This window comes from Melanotaenia boesemani, chromosome 16 (assembly GCF_017639745.1).
Source record: "Melanotaenia boesemani isolate fMelBoe1 chromosome 16, fMelBoe1.pri, whole genome shotgun sequence".
Lineage (NCBI taxonomy): Eukaryota > Metazoa > Chordata > Actinopteri > Atheriniformes > Melanotaeniidae > Melanotaenia > Melanotaenia boesemani.
In genome coordinates this window covers 23753913-23768148 of record NC_055697.1, presented here as the reverse complement: position 1 = coordinate 23768148, position 14236 = coordinate 23753913, and the positions used below count along the sequence as shown (strand labels likewise).

At 39.4% G+C, this 14236-nt stretch overlaps 1 protein-coding gene and 1 long non-coding RNA gene across 2 annotated transcripts; one reads left to right on the top strand and one right to left on the bottom strand.

The window, feature by feature from the left end:
• Positions 1-1399: 1399 nt before the first annotated feature.
• six3a (SIX homeobox 3a) lies at positions 1400-5198 on the bottom strand. The gene is made up of 2 exons (XM_042010439.1): positions 4206-5198; positions 1400-2426 (listed from the first exon to the last, which is right to left on the bottom strand). Exons 1-2 carry the CDS (start codon positions 4895-4897, stop codon positions 2234-2236), a joined length of 885 nt encoding a protein of 294 aa, XP_041866373.1. The 5' UTR covers positions 4898-5198; the 3' UTR covers positions 1400-2233.
• Positions 5199-7940: 2742 nt separating this feature from the next.
• LOC121655067 lies at positions 7941-13758 on the top strand. Its single transcript, XR_006013075.1, has 3 exons — positions 7941-8055; positions 8228-8657; positions 9385-13758. It is a non-coding gene; the product is annotated as an uncharacterized LOC121655067 (long non-coding RNA).
• Positions 13759-14236: the final 478 nt, after the last annotated feature.

Genomic DNA, 14236 nt, shown 5'->3' with positions numbered 1-14236 from the left:
TTGTCTGAAAATTGTTGTCTGATTTCAATTCCAAATATCAAATACCTCCTCTCAGCTTCTAATGCTGCGCACACAAATCATATGGGTTAATCTTTGAAACTTTCAGATTTTTGTACTCCAAAAAAGGATACTCGACCATTTTTTATTTCACCGCAACAGGTCTAAATATCCAAGAAAGCTTTAGCTGTCAAATTCAAACCAACACGAACCTGATCAGATTAAGAAACTTAATGTTACCTCCGCTGCCTCTAATTTCTAAAAGTCTGCCTGAGTCAAACAGAAGCTCGTGTCCTATTCTGTCGCCATGACCGCAGCGATCACAGACTCGACGCGGCATCTCGGGGTTGCTGGATACTTATTTGGGGAAGATCCTGAGCTAAACAACTCTTCGAGAAAGTGTTTCCACCACTGTGGCTGTTCGTGCAACAGTGTCCTAAAGCAAAACTGCCCCAGCCTGCAGCATAATTGGTCGGGGATTTTTGGATGGAAAAGGACTGCAGGAAAGAAAGCCTTTTTTTTTTTTTTTTTTTTTTTTTTTTTTGGGGGGAAATGGTTCTCGTCCGAGGAAGAAAAGCTCTTTTCAGGGGCCACAATGGGAGATTGGGACAGAGGAGGAGTCCCATCATGATTAGCCCATTTAATGGCGCGTTTACTTAATTTCTGTATTCACCAGCAACGGTAAACAAAAGGGGAAATAGCACTCAGTTTTTTAAGTGCTGTATGACGTTGACGTTTGGCAAAATTTGTATACAGCGTCAGTCGTGGAGAGCGATTCCATCTATACGTCAACACTGATTTTGAAGCAGGGGTGCATTTGTCAAATAAAAAATAAGATATATATATATATATATATAAGCAAAAATAAATAAAAAATAATGAAACAACAATACTGCTTAACACGGTTCTGCAGATACAGTCGAATCAACGTTAAGCGACTTCAGCCCTCCTGACTGCATAACCTGCTCCGGGACGCATAAGCCATGATGAGCATTAATACTTTCACAATCCAATAATGACCCAATATGAACATGTGTTTAGCCACTTATCACTGTCCTTATCCGTAATCGGATGGAAACACAAGCATCATGCAAAGAGGTATAGCAAACTGAAAAGTGCATTTGATTTTACCACGCAAGAAAAAAAAACACCTTCAGTAACCCTGAGGCTGCACCCAGCACACTTAAATACAAGTAGTAAGATATAACACACACACAGACACACACACACACACACACACACACACACACACACACACACACACATATATATATATATATATAAATATATATATATATATATAGGGGTAAATACTGTTCATTGTGTCATAGTGACTCACCAAAATTCTAACCAAAAGCAACAAAAACGCCTGCAGCACTTCAGTTATAAGTTTTGACAAATATTTTATGTAGGAACACCAAGTCAAGAAAAGTGAGGAAGGGATAGAAAAGAGGATGACACGGGGTTGGAGGGGAAGAGCAATAATTATGTACAAGCATATTTCTACACGTATTTTACAGACCGGGAGAATGATCGCATTATTTGAGATATACATAATTCAATATAAAATTTTGAAAATAAAAATAAAAATCTGATACAGTCATAAACGGTTCCTTCCGACATTTTTTTTACTATTATACCCCACACAGGCAGTGACAGAAGTGTATTAAAAAAGGTGCTTACGACTTAAAATGATTGTCTGATGAACACAAAATGAAAAGAGGATTGCATCTTGTCTGCACGGCGACTTCCTCGCTGTCACCATCATCATCATCACTTGGACTAAAATCGGAGATGGAGGGGGGATGGGGGGAGAAAAAGTGCGACGAGACACGAAGACGATCTGTTTTTATTCCCTCTGGTTGATGTTCCTGATGGAAAATCTTGCATTCAGGTTTTTCCCCTGATAACAAAATTAAAAATAAAAATAAAACATCATGCAAGTATTCTAGTAGTGGTGGTGTTGTGGGGGTATGAAGAGGAGGGGTAAAAGTGGGTCCTTTGAAAGCGCTTTTAATTAAAAAAAATAAAATAATAATAATAATAAAAAAAGCAAAAAAAAAAAAAAAAAAAAAAAAAAACGTGCTTTTATCTCTTTTATTTTAATATTTATATCAATCGGTCCTTTTTTCATCCGCCATATTTAATAAGTCTTTTTTCTTCCTCTCAGGTCCATTTTCCCTGTAAATATTTCTCTTTTTGTTTGTTGTGTTTCTTTCTTTTTTCCCCCTCCGTATCATACATCACACTCCGAGTCACTGGATGTGACTGACAGGATGGACGTCCCATTATCAACTCTCTCTGTCATACTGGAAACGCTGGTGGTGGGACTGGCCGCAGTTGAAGGCGACTCTGCCGAGCTGTGAGGGGTGAGACCGGCCTCTGAGAGGGACCTCATACCGGTTGGTCCTATTGCTTGGTGCTGGAGCCTGAAGAAGAAAAGGAGGGGAGAAAAGAGAAGAAAAAAATGAGAGAAATGGCAATTAGACCTGAGAATGTCCCCCTTCCCCTCCTCCTCTTCCTGCAAAATAGGGGTTCAAACTCGCCTTTTCTTTCCCCCTGCCGGCCCCAGCCATGCATGCATGCTTTTATCAAACAGGCAGCTTTCAGGGGACAAAACACAGCGCTATTTAGACTACCAAATGTTGGAAGAAATTTAATGCACTTTTTTGTTGCAAAAGTATGCCTGGTCATGACACAAGTCAACAGTCTGGGATAGATATGTTCTGTCATATCAGTACAAAAAGCTTTAATTCCAACATAGAGTATTCATGTCTATTTTGGATGTGTATCTATTTTAGCTACAAGGTCCATTCGTTTATTATGTTTCCTTGATTCTGCACAATTTTGCTTAAGCCCCAATGATTGCACTACATCCAAATTATTATTGTTATATATTATTGTATATATATATATATATATATATATATATATATATATATATATATATATATATATATGTATGTATATATAAATATTTTCCTTTATACAAATGCAAACCGTCACGAGGCTTTGACACAGATAGTTTAGTCTGATGGAAGTGTATGAATGAGTGACGTCGAGATCCAGGTTACTCCAATCATACTAAATGTTTATCTCCAGTCCAATCACGATAATAACTCAACCACAACAGGATAATGTCTGTCGGAAATATATCTCTTCATTTATCAAAAAGATTAGAATAGTGTTCATATGGCTTAGTACTCTGCGAGATATTTTCTAATCAATTATGGCATTTCAATGAAATGATACCATACATGATGTTATGAATACAGCCTCTCATTTTACTCCAGTAATATAAATACTTTTCTCTTATCTTTTCAAATTATCTATATTTTCAACTATGTTTATACTTGACGTTAAAACGATAAATACGTGGCAAACTACAACTGCCATACAATGAGCAAATGCAGCTGAATAAACCGTAAAATTCTGTATTTTTGTTAAGAAAACAACAATATTTTGAATCAGCTGCAAATCAAGACACTGCTAAATGTTTAAATTTAACATTTCACTACAAACATGTTGTAGTAACTCAGTGCAGTTTATTATACTGACAATCCACATTTTCCCTCATAATAAAAAAAGTTTTTAGAATATCCACGGTAAACGTGTGATTAACAGTAACTACTTTTTATATTTACCTTAAGCATTCAATATAATTTTAAAATGTTAACTCTTGAACGGATATATATGTATATATATATAGCCTATACATATATATATATAAAGAAATACATAAAATAAACAAGGGAAAAATCTTAAATTAGCTAAGTAAATTTAGTTTATATTTGTATTATATTTTGTTATTCAAATGGACCTAAAGACTTAACTTAAAGACTGTATTTTTATATTCTGTTACACCAAAATAATTAATCTGCCTAAACAGTTTTTATAATTACTATTTTTATCCAGTCTCTCGTATATCCTACATATTTTGTAGATTAAAAAAAGTATTTTGTACATATTTAGGGAAGTTTGTTTGTATTTGCAACTGCAAACAAAGTGTTTTGGATGTTTATCCGTATTTCACTTCATAACAAAAATGTCGCCGCAGCCAACTCCCTCCATAAGGCTGATAGTAGTCGGTCTGTCTGGAAGCATAACTACATTTTTAAATAATCCTCATTTTTTGTTATGAAAATAGCCGTATTTGTCATACTTAAGTGCATTGTGCTGTCTCGACGGCGCAAAGAAAGATCACCAACCTGTTTTTGGCTGCCGCAGCTCTGTCTCGTTGCCTCCGGTTTTTAAACCAGTTTCCGACTTGTGTAGGAGTGAGTCCAGTGGCTTGAGCCAGTTCTCTTTTCTTGCTTGGGTTTGGATATGGGTCCTGAAGGTACCACTCTCTCAGCAGGCTCCGCGTCCTCTCTTTGAAACAGTGCGTCTTCTGCTCCCCGTCCCAGATGGTCCGAGGCAGCGGAAACTTCTTCCGCACGCGGTACTTATCGACAGGTCCGAGGGGACGACCGCGGAGTTTCTCGGCCTCTTGGTAGTGAGCTTCCAGCCACATGGCCTGCAGTTTACCGTGCGAGTCCTTGGTGAACTTGTGGTTCTCCAGAATGTGGTAGAGATCTCTGAAATTTCCCGTGTGGAAAGCAACCACAGCCCGGGCGCGCAGGATGGACTCGTGCTTGTTGATCGCCTCACACGCTCCTGGAGCCACAGGCAGGGACCAGAGGAAGCGGCCCAGCCGTTCGATGTCCCCGGTCTCCTCCAGCGTCTCGCAGACGCTTGCCACCTGCTCCGGGGAGAAGTTGAGGGTCGGTAGCTGAAACATGGACAAGTCTTCTGGAGACCTGGTGGTGGGAGCGCTGTTCGCCAGGAGTAGTGGGCGATCAGCGAAGTTAGGCAGGAAGAAATGGGGGGGATAAAGCTCTAAAGGGGATCTGAAAACCATGGAAATGACCTGAGAGAGAAAGAAAATTATCGAGAAAAAGGAAAAACCGATAAATACGGCAAGTAAAAAAGATTGAATGATTCAATGGCTATCGCCTAATGACACCAGACTCATAATATCTCCCCCCTAAATCCGCCGTTGAGTGTAGCATTGAAACATTTTGTTTCCCTTTTCTATTGGTCTTCTTGGTGTCGCTGTAGCGTTGTCATGGCAGCCCTGCCAATCACTGTCAAGCGTGCCAATCATTAGCCAGTACGTAGCGCGAGGCTTTCACCACTTGTGCAGCACGCACGGGGGGTTATCAGAGTCTCCGATCTCCACAGCAACCCTCCCACCGCACAGCGCGCATCAGGCACAAGCCAATGCTCGCATATCTACTGAATGGAATGAGCAATTAGAGGGTGGAATATTATTGCGATCTTAACGAGGCTCGTTAAAGCTAAAGAAGATATGTAGACTGGAGATGCTTAGCAGAGACGGGGAAGGGAGGGCGGGAGGGAGGGAAGCGGAGGGAGCTTTAAATGGGTGACAAATGGACAACCAATGACTACAACTTCGGAATACACGTTTTGAATAGAAGCGAGTTAATTTGCACATTATTTGCGTTTAGTTTTTCTCGAAGTAGCCAGTTCTATCATTTTTCTTAATCAGTCTGTTTATTTTGGCGTAAGGGAAAGACAGGCGAGAACTCAACATGTTAATGTAGTTCTTGTTTTTTCTTAAATATCATACTGTAACATATTGAAATTTCTTTTGATTTATATATATACTTATATATACATATATATATATGAAATTTTGGGACCTGCTGTGATCTAGACTTGACTCGGGCTCGTTGGTGTGTGTGGTCACATTTTGTTGGGTGGTGCTCGTCCGAGTATATGCTGCAGTGTGATGGCGCTCCCCCTACTGCTGTCCCCGGCCCTGCCTCCGGGAATCTGAGTGCAGCTCTGGCCCCCTGCCCACTGCTTTTCTCTCCATACTACAAATTTTATTGTTCCGAATTGATATCGATGCGCATCGCTGGTGCTTTAACACAGATATATTATTTGGAAACCTAAATTGTCGGTGGCATTGTCTTTTTAAGAGTTTATCAGATTTTTTTTTTTTAAATAGTCCAGCCTCCTTATTAAACCCATTAGGCTAGTATTGGAATTACAATGAAATGGTAACATGAAAGCTTCTTGGAGACATAAAAGCAGTTTTCATGTATTTGATCTAGTGGTAAGGACATGATCAATGTTCACATCCAGTCATAGGATTCGGCTTACAGCGGTAGCCAAGGCGGTATGATTTTCATGTTTATGGCTAAAACGGCTTCATATTTAGACAGGGCTTATAGGGTGTTAAAATACTGTGAGTCCACTCTAAAACGAACAGTGCTCACATTGTAAAATAGCCATGTACAAGGCGTAACATCTAGACTTCGCTTAATCCACCCTCAATAAAGCTGACATAATGATCCTAAGCTGCCTTTCTCCAAATTCATTCAGGAATTCAAAACTTTTCCTTCTCTCTCTCCGATTTGCACATTCTCCGGAGCTGGACAGATAGACCGCCGACTTCAAGCTTGGAGGGACAGTAAGTAGACTCCGCATGCATGTATAGTCACCTGTTTATCATTTAACCCTTAAATGGCACACTAAAACATGTGGCTTCCATCGTGCAATTATATTGCAAATATTTGCGCACTTTTACGCACAGGTTTTTTTTGTACAAAGAGAACTTCAGTGCGTGCATATAAGATGATGCACGCTTGTTGTGCCAGCGTCCGTGCCTCGAGGTGTGTGTAATTTAAAAAAACGGGGTCGTTATGATCTTCAGGATCAGACGTTTGGTTTGCGCCTTACCTTTGGGTGTTATGTTTGTCTGGGGGGTAGGGCAGTATATGGGATCAAACCTGTCCACTGTGCTGTTACACGAAACTCAGGAGGACTAATTCCAAGTGGCACTTGAATTGGTCCCATTGGAAAGCTCTGTGGACTGGAAGTAAAGACTGGTATTTTCATGCTGGTGTTAAAACTAACCTCCTAGCCTATAACCCCTCTCCCCTTTCTCTCTCTCTCACGCACACATGCACAAACGACCCCGGCACTATAAGTTGAGAGTGGAGGCTTAGCAGGATTGCTCCCAATATGCAAAGCCTCCTATATCTGACTGGGTGCACTAATTTAAGTGACCACAATTCAAGCCGAGGCTGCAGGTATTATCCAGCATTATGTTTTGGAGGTTACTTGTTTGGGAGTTGCCCTCGCAGGCAATTCGGAAATCACTTCTAGAAACTGGAGGTGAAATGTAAAACCTGAATGGGGGATTCTGGGAGGAAAGCCACTGGTAATTCACATTCTTTTACATGGCTTTTGTTTACGTTAAGCATGTAATTAACACCCCCCAAACAAGTTTATTCACCTGCCGTAATTGTGTGTTTATCCGAGAGCTTGCTGAATGTTCCTAGCAGCGGGGGACTGGAGCTCTGAATGCACTAGGAGCATTTAACGTCTTCTCCGTTTACTTACAGCCTAAACCTCCAGACAGACAACACAAACAGCATTTTGTATGCTCCAACATTAGAAATGTGTTGGTCAAGCACAAACAGACAATTGTGGTTTTGCTTTGCTGCCCCATTTAATTTTCTGTGAAGTCTTCTTCGTGATGAATCATTTTGAAAAACAATGTAAAACTTTGTTTTATTTAAGTTAAGTTGTTCATTTTCGTGTAAAACAGTCTCCTCAAGAGTTATTATTTGATTCCTTCAGTTCTTTTGGCACACATTGTATAACACATGATAAAACCTGAATTACAATGCTGATAATTGGCATTTAATAAGTTGATGCCGTTATCAGTTTGTTCCAATAAGGGGAGCAAATAAACAAAGCTGATGTTACGTCATATACGGGAGTGAGAGAGAGAAGGGGACCGGATGAGAGAAAGAAAGAAAAAGGTGTTGACTGTTATAGGTAAGAGGAATAGAGAAAGAAGGCACGAAAGAAAGGATCTTGTTTTATTTTTTGCTCCCTCGTTGACCCCGGTTTGGCAGAGGCTGGCCAGAAAAGGCAGCACACCCCCCTCTCTGGCAAACAGAGGAGAGGCTCATGTGCTGCTGCTCCATCCTGGATTCAGCTCAACTCCACAAGCGAGAAGACAAGGACTTATAAGGGGTATGTATCGAAAAAAAATGTCTATTTTTTATTATTCTTCAAAGTGAGTTGCCTGTTATACTTTTGAGAACATTTAGCCTCAATTGAAGCGACTTCATTTAAGAAAACTTATTACTGGTATTTTTCCTCAGTAATTTTTGGCTCTTTTTTTCGTCTTCTTCAATAAATGCAGGATGTCGTCCACAAACTGCCCCCATTTGAGCTTGGAAGTGAAGGTGCACTCGCTCAGCTGCTATTTCATTGTTAGGATTGTCCAACATCCAGATGGAAATTCATAAGCGGCTTCAGTAAGTTCCGTCCCCTGTAAGCTGATGTTTCCAGTTAGATGACTATTATTTGTACCGCATACACGTATTTTACCGTTTTAAGAAATTAAACGACTCATCCGACAGGACACTAGTTTAAAGAACACGTTTCTTTCTCTGGAAACAAAAGTAGTTTTCAACGAATTGTTTTTCTCTTTTGCCTTTCCCCCCACCGAGCAACGCACATATACGGTGCCTTTACAAAGCTGATGTTTGATGCTGTCGGGACGGGGAGCAAAATCCCATCCATCCCACTCTGGCCAGTCCAGGATGCGGAGAGTCCACGCTGTAAAAAATGTCAGTCTGAGCAACTCATTAGCCGAAGCACTGGATTTAGGCAAAACCAATTTGAATGTCTATGTTTTGTTTTTGTTTTTTGTTTTTTGTTTTTTCCCCAGAAAATGTGTGAGACAAGATAATTTGATCTGTTTAGATTATAACTTTTATAAACGAAAATTCTCAATGAGTGCAATTTTTCTACACATAGCATCATTTGTTATCAGAAGAGGCTTAGGTATTTGAAAAAAGGGCAGTGCCATAAATTTATGACCCACCCTTGTACAGTTAACAATATTCTGCCTGTTTTGGGGAATGGATAAAAATGCCGAATTGTTTAATATTTTTTGCAGTGTATTTTACACTCTGGTAATTGCCATACCATTTTGTATAAATATATCAGTCTAATACAAATCAAAATTACGTGTATATAAAAATGATAACAAAATTATTATTTCACCCCATTCAAACTTAAACAATTTTCTAAATTAGTATTTGTACAATAAGTTAAAAGTCTGTACGTTTGCAGACCCAAAATGACTCTATGCCTTAGTTTGATATTAGAGAAATTCAAAACAAAAGTCAAGAAGAAATCAATGCAGCTTTTTTACGCAAGTGTTGTTACAATGGTAGTAAATGTGGCGCCAATTTTAATAGCAGAGCTTTTACAAAAGTTTTAACATCTCTCTCCCTCTCTCCCTCTCCCTCCTTCTTTTCTTTTATTGTTTTTATTGTGTGGTCTCATTAGGGGGACTTCCTGGCAGGGCTGGGAGCTTGTATCGGAGCTGTCCAATCAGTGTATTTACACGGGTTGTTAGCGACAGTTAATGAGGGCTCCTCCCCGGGCCGGTAGAGAAAGGCGCCTCAACATTAAGATTTACCTTGTGTCAACTCGTTACTTCTAATGAACCTCCCTGCAAAAGCCTCCTCGTACTCAATGGAGCCGTGCGCCCGGATCTTGTGTGTGAGACTCTGGAAGAGTGGAGCTGCAAGCTGGCCTCCCTCTCCCCCATCCCATTTTCTTCCGTTCACTCAGGAGAGGTGCTTTTTCTCTCCAGGTCCGGGTCTGTGATGCATGCCTGCATGCCATGTGCGTGCGTGTGTGCACGCGAACATGTGTGTTGAATGAGGTGCGTGATGTCCATTTTTCTTAAAATTTCGCTTAAATTTCGCACAGCACTTTCTATTATTGCGCTGCAGATTAACACATTGTAATGCAGACCTTCAGAGTCACTTGCCTTGAAATTGAAATTTAATAGAAAAAGGTGTCTAATCACCAAAACTACGATCATGTTCGAGACTTAGGGAACAGGGGTGTGTCAGGGCCACGCAAACGCAAATCAAACCACACACTTGAAACATCTTTCATTGTTTGATTAACAAGGCTTGATATATCAGCTTTACAGAAGTTTATTAATAATCAACCTTCATCCCTTACTAGAGCACTGACCATAGATCGGACTCTGGGCCCCTCTGCTCACCCCTTCGTCTGCCCCCCAATGTGGCTTGTTGAGCCGCATCAGCAACACATCACTGCCCCTCAATTCAGGTACAAACTGGAGGAGTTTGGCAGATCCCTAAAGTGGACACTCCTCCTACGCTTCTAAACCACAGAGACACCACTTAAAAATCAATTAGGCTCATGTAGGCTTTCTTTCCGCAAGTGATCGTTCCGAAAACAGGTGGCTCCCATCGAATTTCATGAAGGATTTTAAACAGAAAAATACAAAATCACTTTTCAGTTTCAACTCAATAATTTTAGTGGCTCCTACTCACTTCAATGACAGAAGGCTGTCGTTGCGCCATACGTCTCAACGTGCAATTTGATAAATCAAACTTTCCCTCTTCACTATTTCCTTATCCAAACAGCAAATATCATCCTCTTATTTACAGGAGCTGAAAAGTAGAAAGCTGTTCCACAGTATGTTATCGCTCGAGAAAAGGATTCATCAATAAATCTACATCCGCCAGCAGGTGACAAAGTGGCACAGTCCCAGCTGCTGGCACCTTGTTACGCAAAGTTTGGTTTCCTTATCCTTTATAGAAAACAAAATAAGTAAATAAATATATTTTAAGAAACAAAATATAAGAATAATTTGGCCTTCTGTAAAATCTATTATTTCACATAACTCCAAGTTAAATGCCCATCTTTTCATTTTAACGTCACAGTCGTCTGTGACACGGAGCAGCAGCGCCGGGGGAAGCCGCGTGCTCACTCTTCCAGGTATATTGACTAATTTAGATAAGGAGATGCAGAAAGAAGCACATAAAATTGGTGCATATCTGATGTATTTCCCCAAGCTATGACGCTCGTCTTTCAAGCTCTATTCTTTCTAAAAAAAATAAAAAAAATAAAAATAAACACATTGAGAGGGAAAAAAACAACTTTTATAAAACTTTAATTTCAACTTTCAGCCCCCGAAGAATGGTTGTGCATCAGTCAGTTGAAGTTGGATGTGTAAAATATCCACTGAATTCTGCTGGATGGAGAACCAGCACAAAGGCCAGAGTCACACCAACACCACCCCCAAAAAACATGGCTGTTTTGGCTTTGGAGGCTGATTAAGCGCCCGGGTTCTTACGCGCAGATGGGGACTGTGGAGATGGTCATTTAGCCCGGTGTCACAGGAGCAGACAAGCTGTAATTACTGTAGCTGGCATATTGCTCTCAAAGCTTGTTAATGTGGGAGATTCTCGTACCACAGACAGCATGCATACAGTCGAGGCTACTCAACTCTCTGGCCACAGAGTCCCTTTTAACCCAAGCTCAGACACTCATGGGCTGGCCACACGCTCCACAGCTGACCCTTTCCATTTTAACATTTCAGTAGTGAAACACCCTCCTATTTATGAGCTAGTGATATCGTGGAAGGGATCACGAGGCTGTTTGTGAGTGAAAAACATCACACACTGCAATACACACAAATACTACAGTAAATCAGTATTGAAAAGGAACGAAGTAGATTTATTTAGGCACTTACTCTCAACCCTGATTTTGTAGTATATGTATATTTACTGATCTATTTGAGCTAGTCTTTCAAATTTATTCTAGTTTCTTTTATTTACTTGACAACAATGTGATTATCTTTGTGCAAGGGTATCATGCTATTGTACCTTAGCTTCTTTCCGCTTTTGAATCATGCATTTTAACAATAGAGATAGTACATGGGGATCTGATAAGTGACTAGTACCCCATTTACTCATACATTTACCAAGTTTTAGGTAGTTGGAGCATATTTTGCCCAAGTACTTCTAATTTAGCTGTTTCGCAGATTATCATTACAACATTTCAAAGGTAGGCCTAAATATAAATCTTTATTCAGGGTTCCCTGCCAAACATTCACAGAATGCTTAACATGCTATCCTTTCTGGTATTTTATAACATAAGAGTGAAATGGGCCGTGCTGTCAGTCATTTTACATTTAATACTTTGAATAATTTATAATCTCAAGTTTAAATATGCAAATGCAGTCCACTTAACGGTATGTATAGGAATAATAAGCATAAATAGATCTCACATGGCCATTATAACAATTTGGTGCCAGACTTTTTTTGGTGCCAGGGAGGTGATCCAGCCCCCAGACTTGTGTTAACACTCAGTAGCAGCTTGTCATACCCATTTTACTCTTGTCATGACGAGCAGCACTAAAGCTTCTTGACAGATAAATAGTTTCACCAAGTCTTCTTGTGTCTAATTAAATAACCTGATTGATAAATAGATCAAATGCTTCCTTTCCCCTCCCTGTAAATGTATGTCTGCAGTGTTATGATCCTGCAGTTTTCTCATATTTTGATTTGAGTTGTGTTTGCATAACAACCTTGCCTCCTCCTTGTCCCTCTTGTCCTTGACTGCAACTGTTGACATAACTCCACTCAATTTCCCGTTTATCCCCCAAGTCAAGTTGAAGACAGACATGAAGTGTAAAAAAGGTGGGCCATGTCATATCAGCTCAGTGTGTATGGGATTGTTGGCCTGAGCGGCTGTGATCATTGTTCAGGAGAACAATTCATGCCCGTCACAGACAGGAAGACTGAAAAAGTGGAAGCACTGTTGAAAACTTAGGCTTGTTGGACAATTTTCTCATGCTTTTTCTCAATAGCAGTGACAGAAAGGGTTTATCATGAGCATATATGCTGATGTCTAAAGGCCACAATCAGCTTAACAAAGTGCTTTCAATTTTAGACAGCCCTTCATTAAAATTCTGCTGCCAACAATAACATTTAAGATGCTGAACTTCGAAGAGAATTTGTGAAATGAGCCTGCAGACATTGTTCTCTTCTTCCTGAAACATTTAAAAGATATTAATATTCATGACACATAGCTACTTTAATAAGCTACAAAACAATTTTATTTTCACAACCTTGTGGAAGTTCATTTGGAAGGTTATGAGAGCCCTAAAAAGTCTGAGACATTTTAAAACCTGAGGTTAAGATACTACCTTTCAGTAGACCAGGATATGCTATGCTAGGATTTTTTTTAGTCAAAGCTTCTATCAAAAAAGTCCATTCGTTTAAAACATTTCTATATTTGGATACCTTATAAAGGCTATTTATTGTATCCTTTAGGGATTTAAGTTTAATGTAACCTCTGGAGAAATCGTTTCTGATTTTTCAAGAGTTAATTTGTGTTTGAAACCCAGTCTGTATTAAAATATATCACGTCACTATTTTAATGATTGATCTGCCTGAATGCTTTTCTAGCTTCTCTAATTAATTGGTTACTAAGCAACAGATGGACGAGTGTGACCAATTGTATATGTTGTCTCAGGTGTGAATTTGGTGAGTACTTCAGCGGGTTTGACTCGGCAGCCAATCAGAGGTGAGGACCGGAACTGCCATAGAACTGGATATTATAGTATTTGTAGCTTACAGGAACGCTGGGAAGCGTCGGTCGAGAAGCCGGTTAGCTTACTCACGGCTGAACAGCCCCGTCTAGTCTGATTTATGTCTGAATCTCCGTTTGGCTCGCTTGATCAATAGCTAATGTCCAAGAGAACATGGACAGGTCAGCAGGAGTGTGACCCACGAAGAAGGGCGACATAAAACCACTTGATATGCTTATTATTATTATTATCATTATCATTATTATTATTATTATTATTATTATTATTATTATTATTATTATTATTATTATTATTATTAATATTATTATTATTATTATTATTATTATTATTATTATAGTACTCACTGCAGATATTTGTATCAATATTTGGAAATATTTAATTTTTAAATCATAAAAAGTGAAGCGTAAAAGTTGGCTGTGCTTGATCAACTTTTTATTGGGATAAAGAAAACCGTTCATTCACCAATCTGTTTTTTTTTTTCTTCTTCTTCTTCTTCTTTCTTTTTTTCAGTTTAAGAAATTCAAGTTGAAGCTAAATCATCATTATTATTGTCATTAACATATTTCTGTCAGTTCGTCTTTGTAGGAGGATTTGAATTGATTGTGGTAGGCAAATCTGCTTTAACATCATCCTGATTGACTTCTCCAGTATCAGTGGTTTGTATACCAGGTTTATAACTCACACGCATACCCATTCCCTGCTGAAACCGTAATGTTTTCACTGGGCCCTTATACACACACACACACGCACACACAC

Excerpts from the sequence above, each read along its gene's own strand:
- six3a (XM_042010439.1), bottom strand. The coding sequence starts at position 4,897 with ATGGTTTTCAGATCCCCTTTAGAGCTTTATCCCCCCCATTTCTTCCTG. Across the intron at positions 2,427-4,205 it reads GCTGCGGCAGCCAAAAACAG|GCTCCAGCACCAAGCAATAG; the intron begins GTTGGTGATCTT and ends TTTCTTCTTCAG.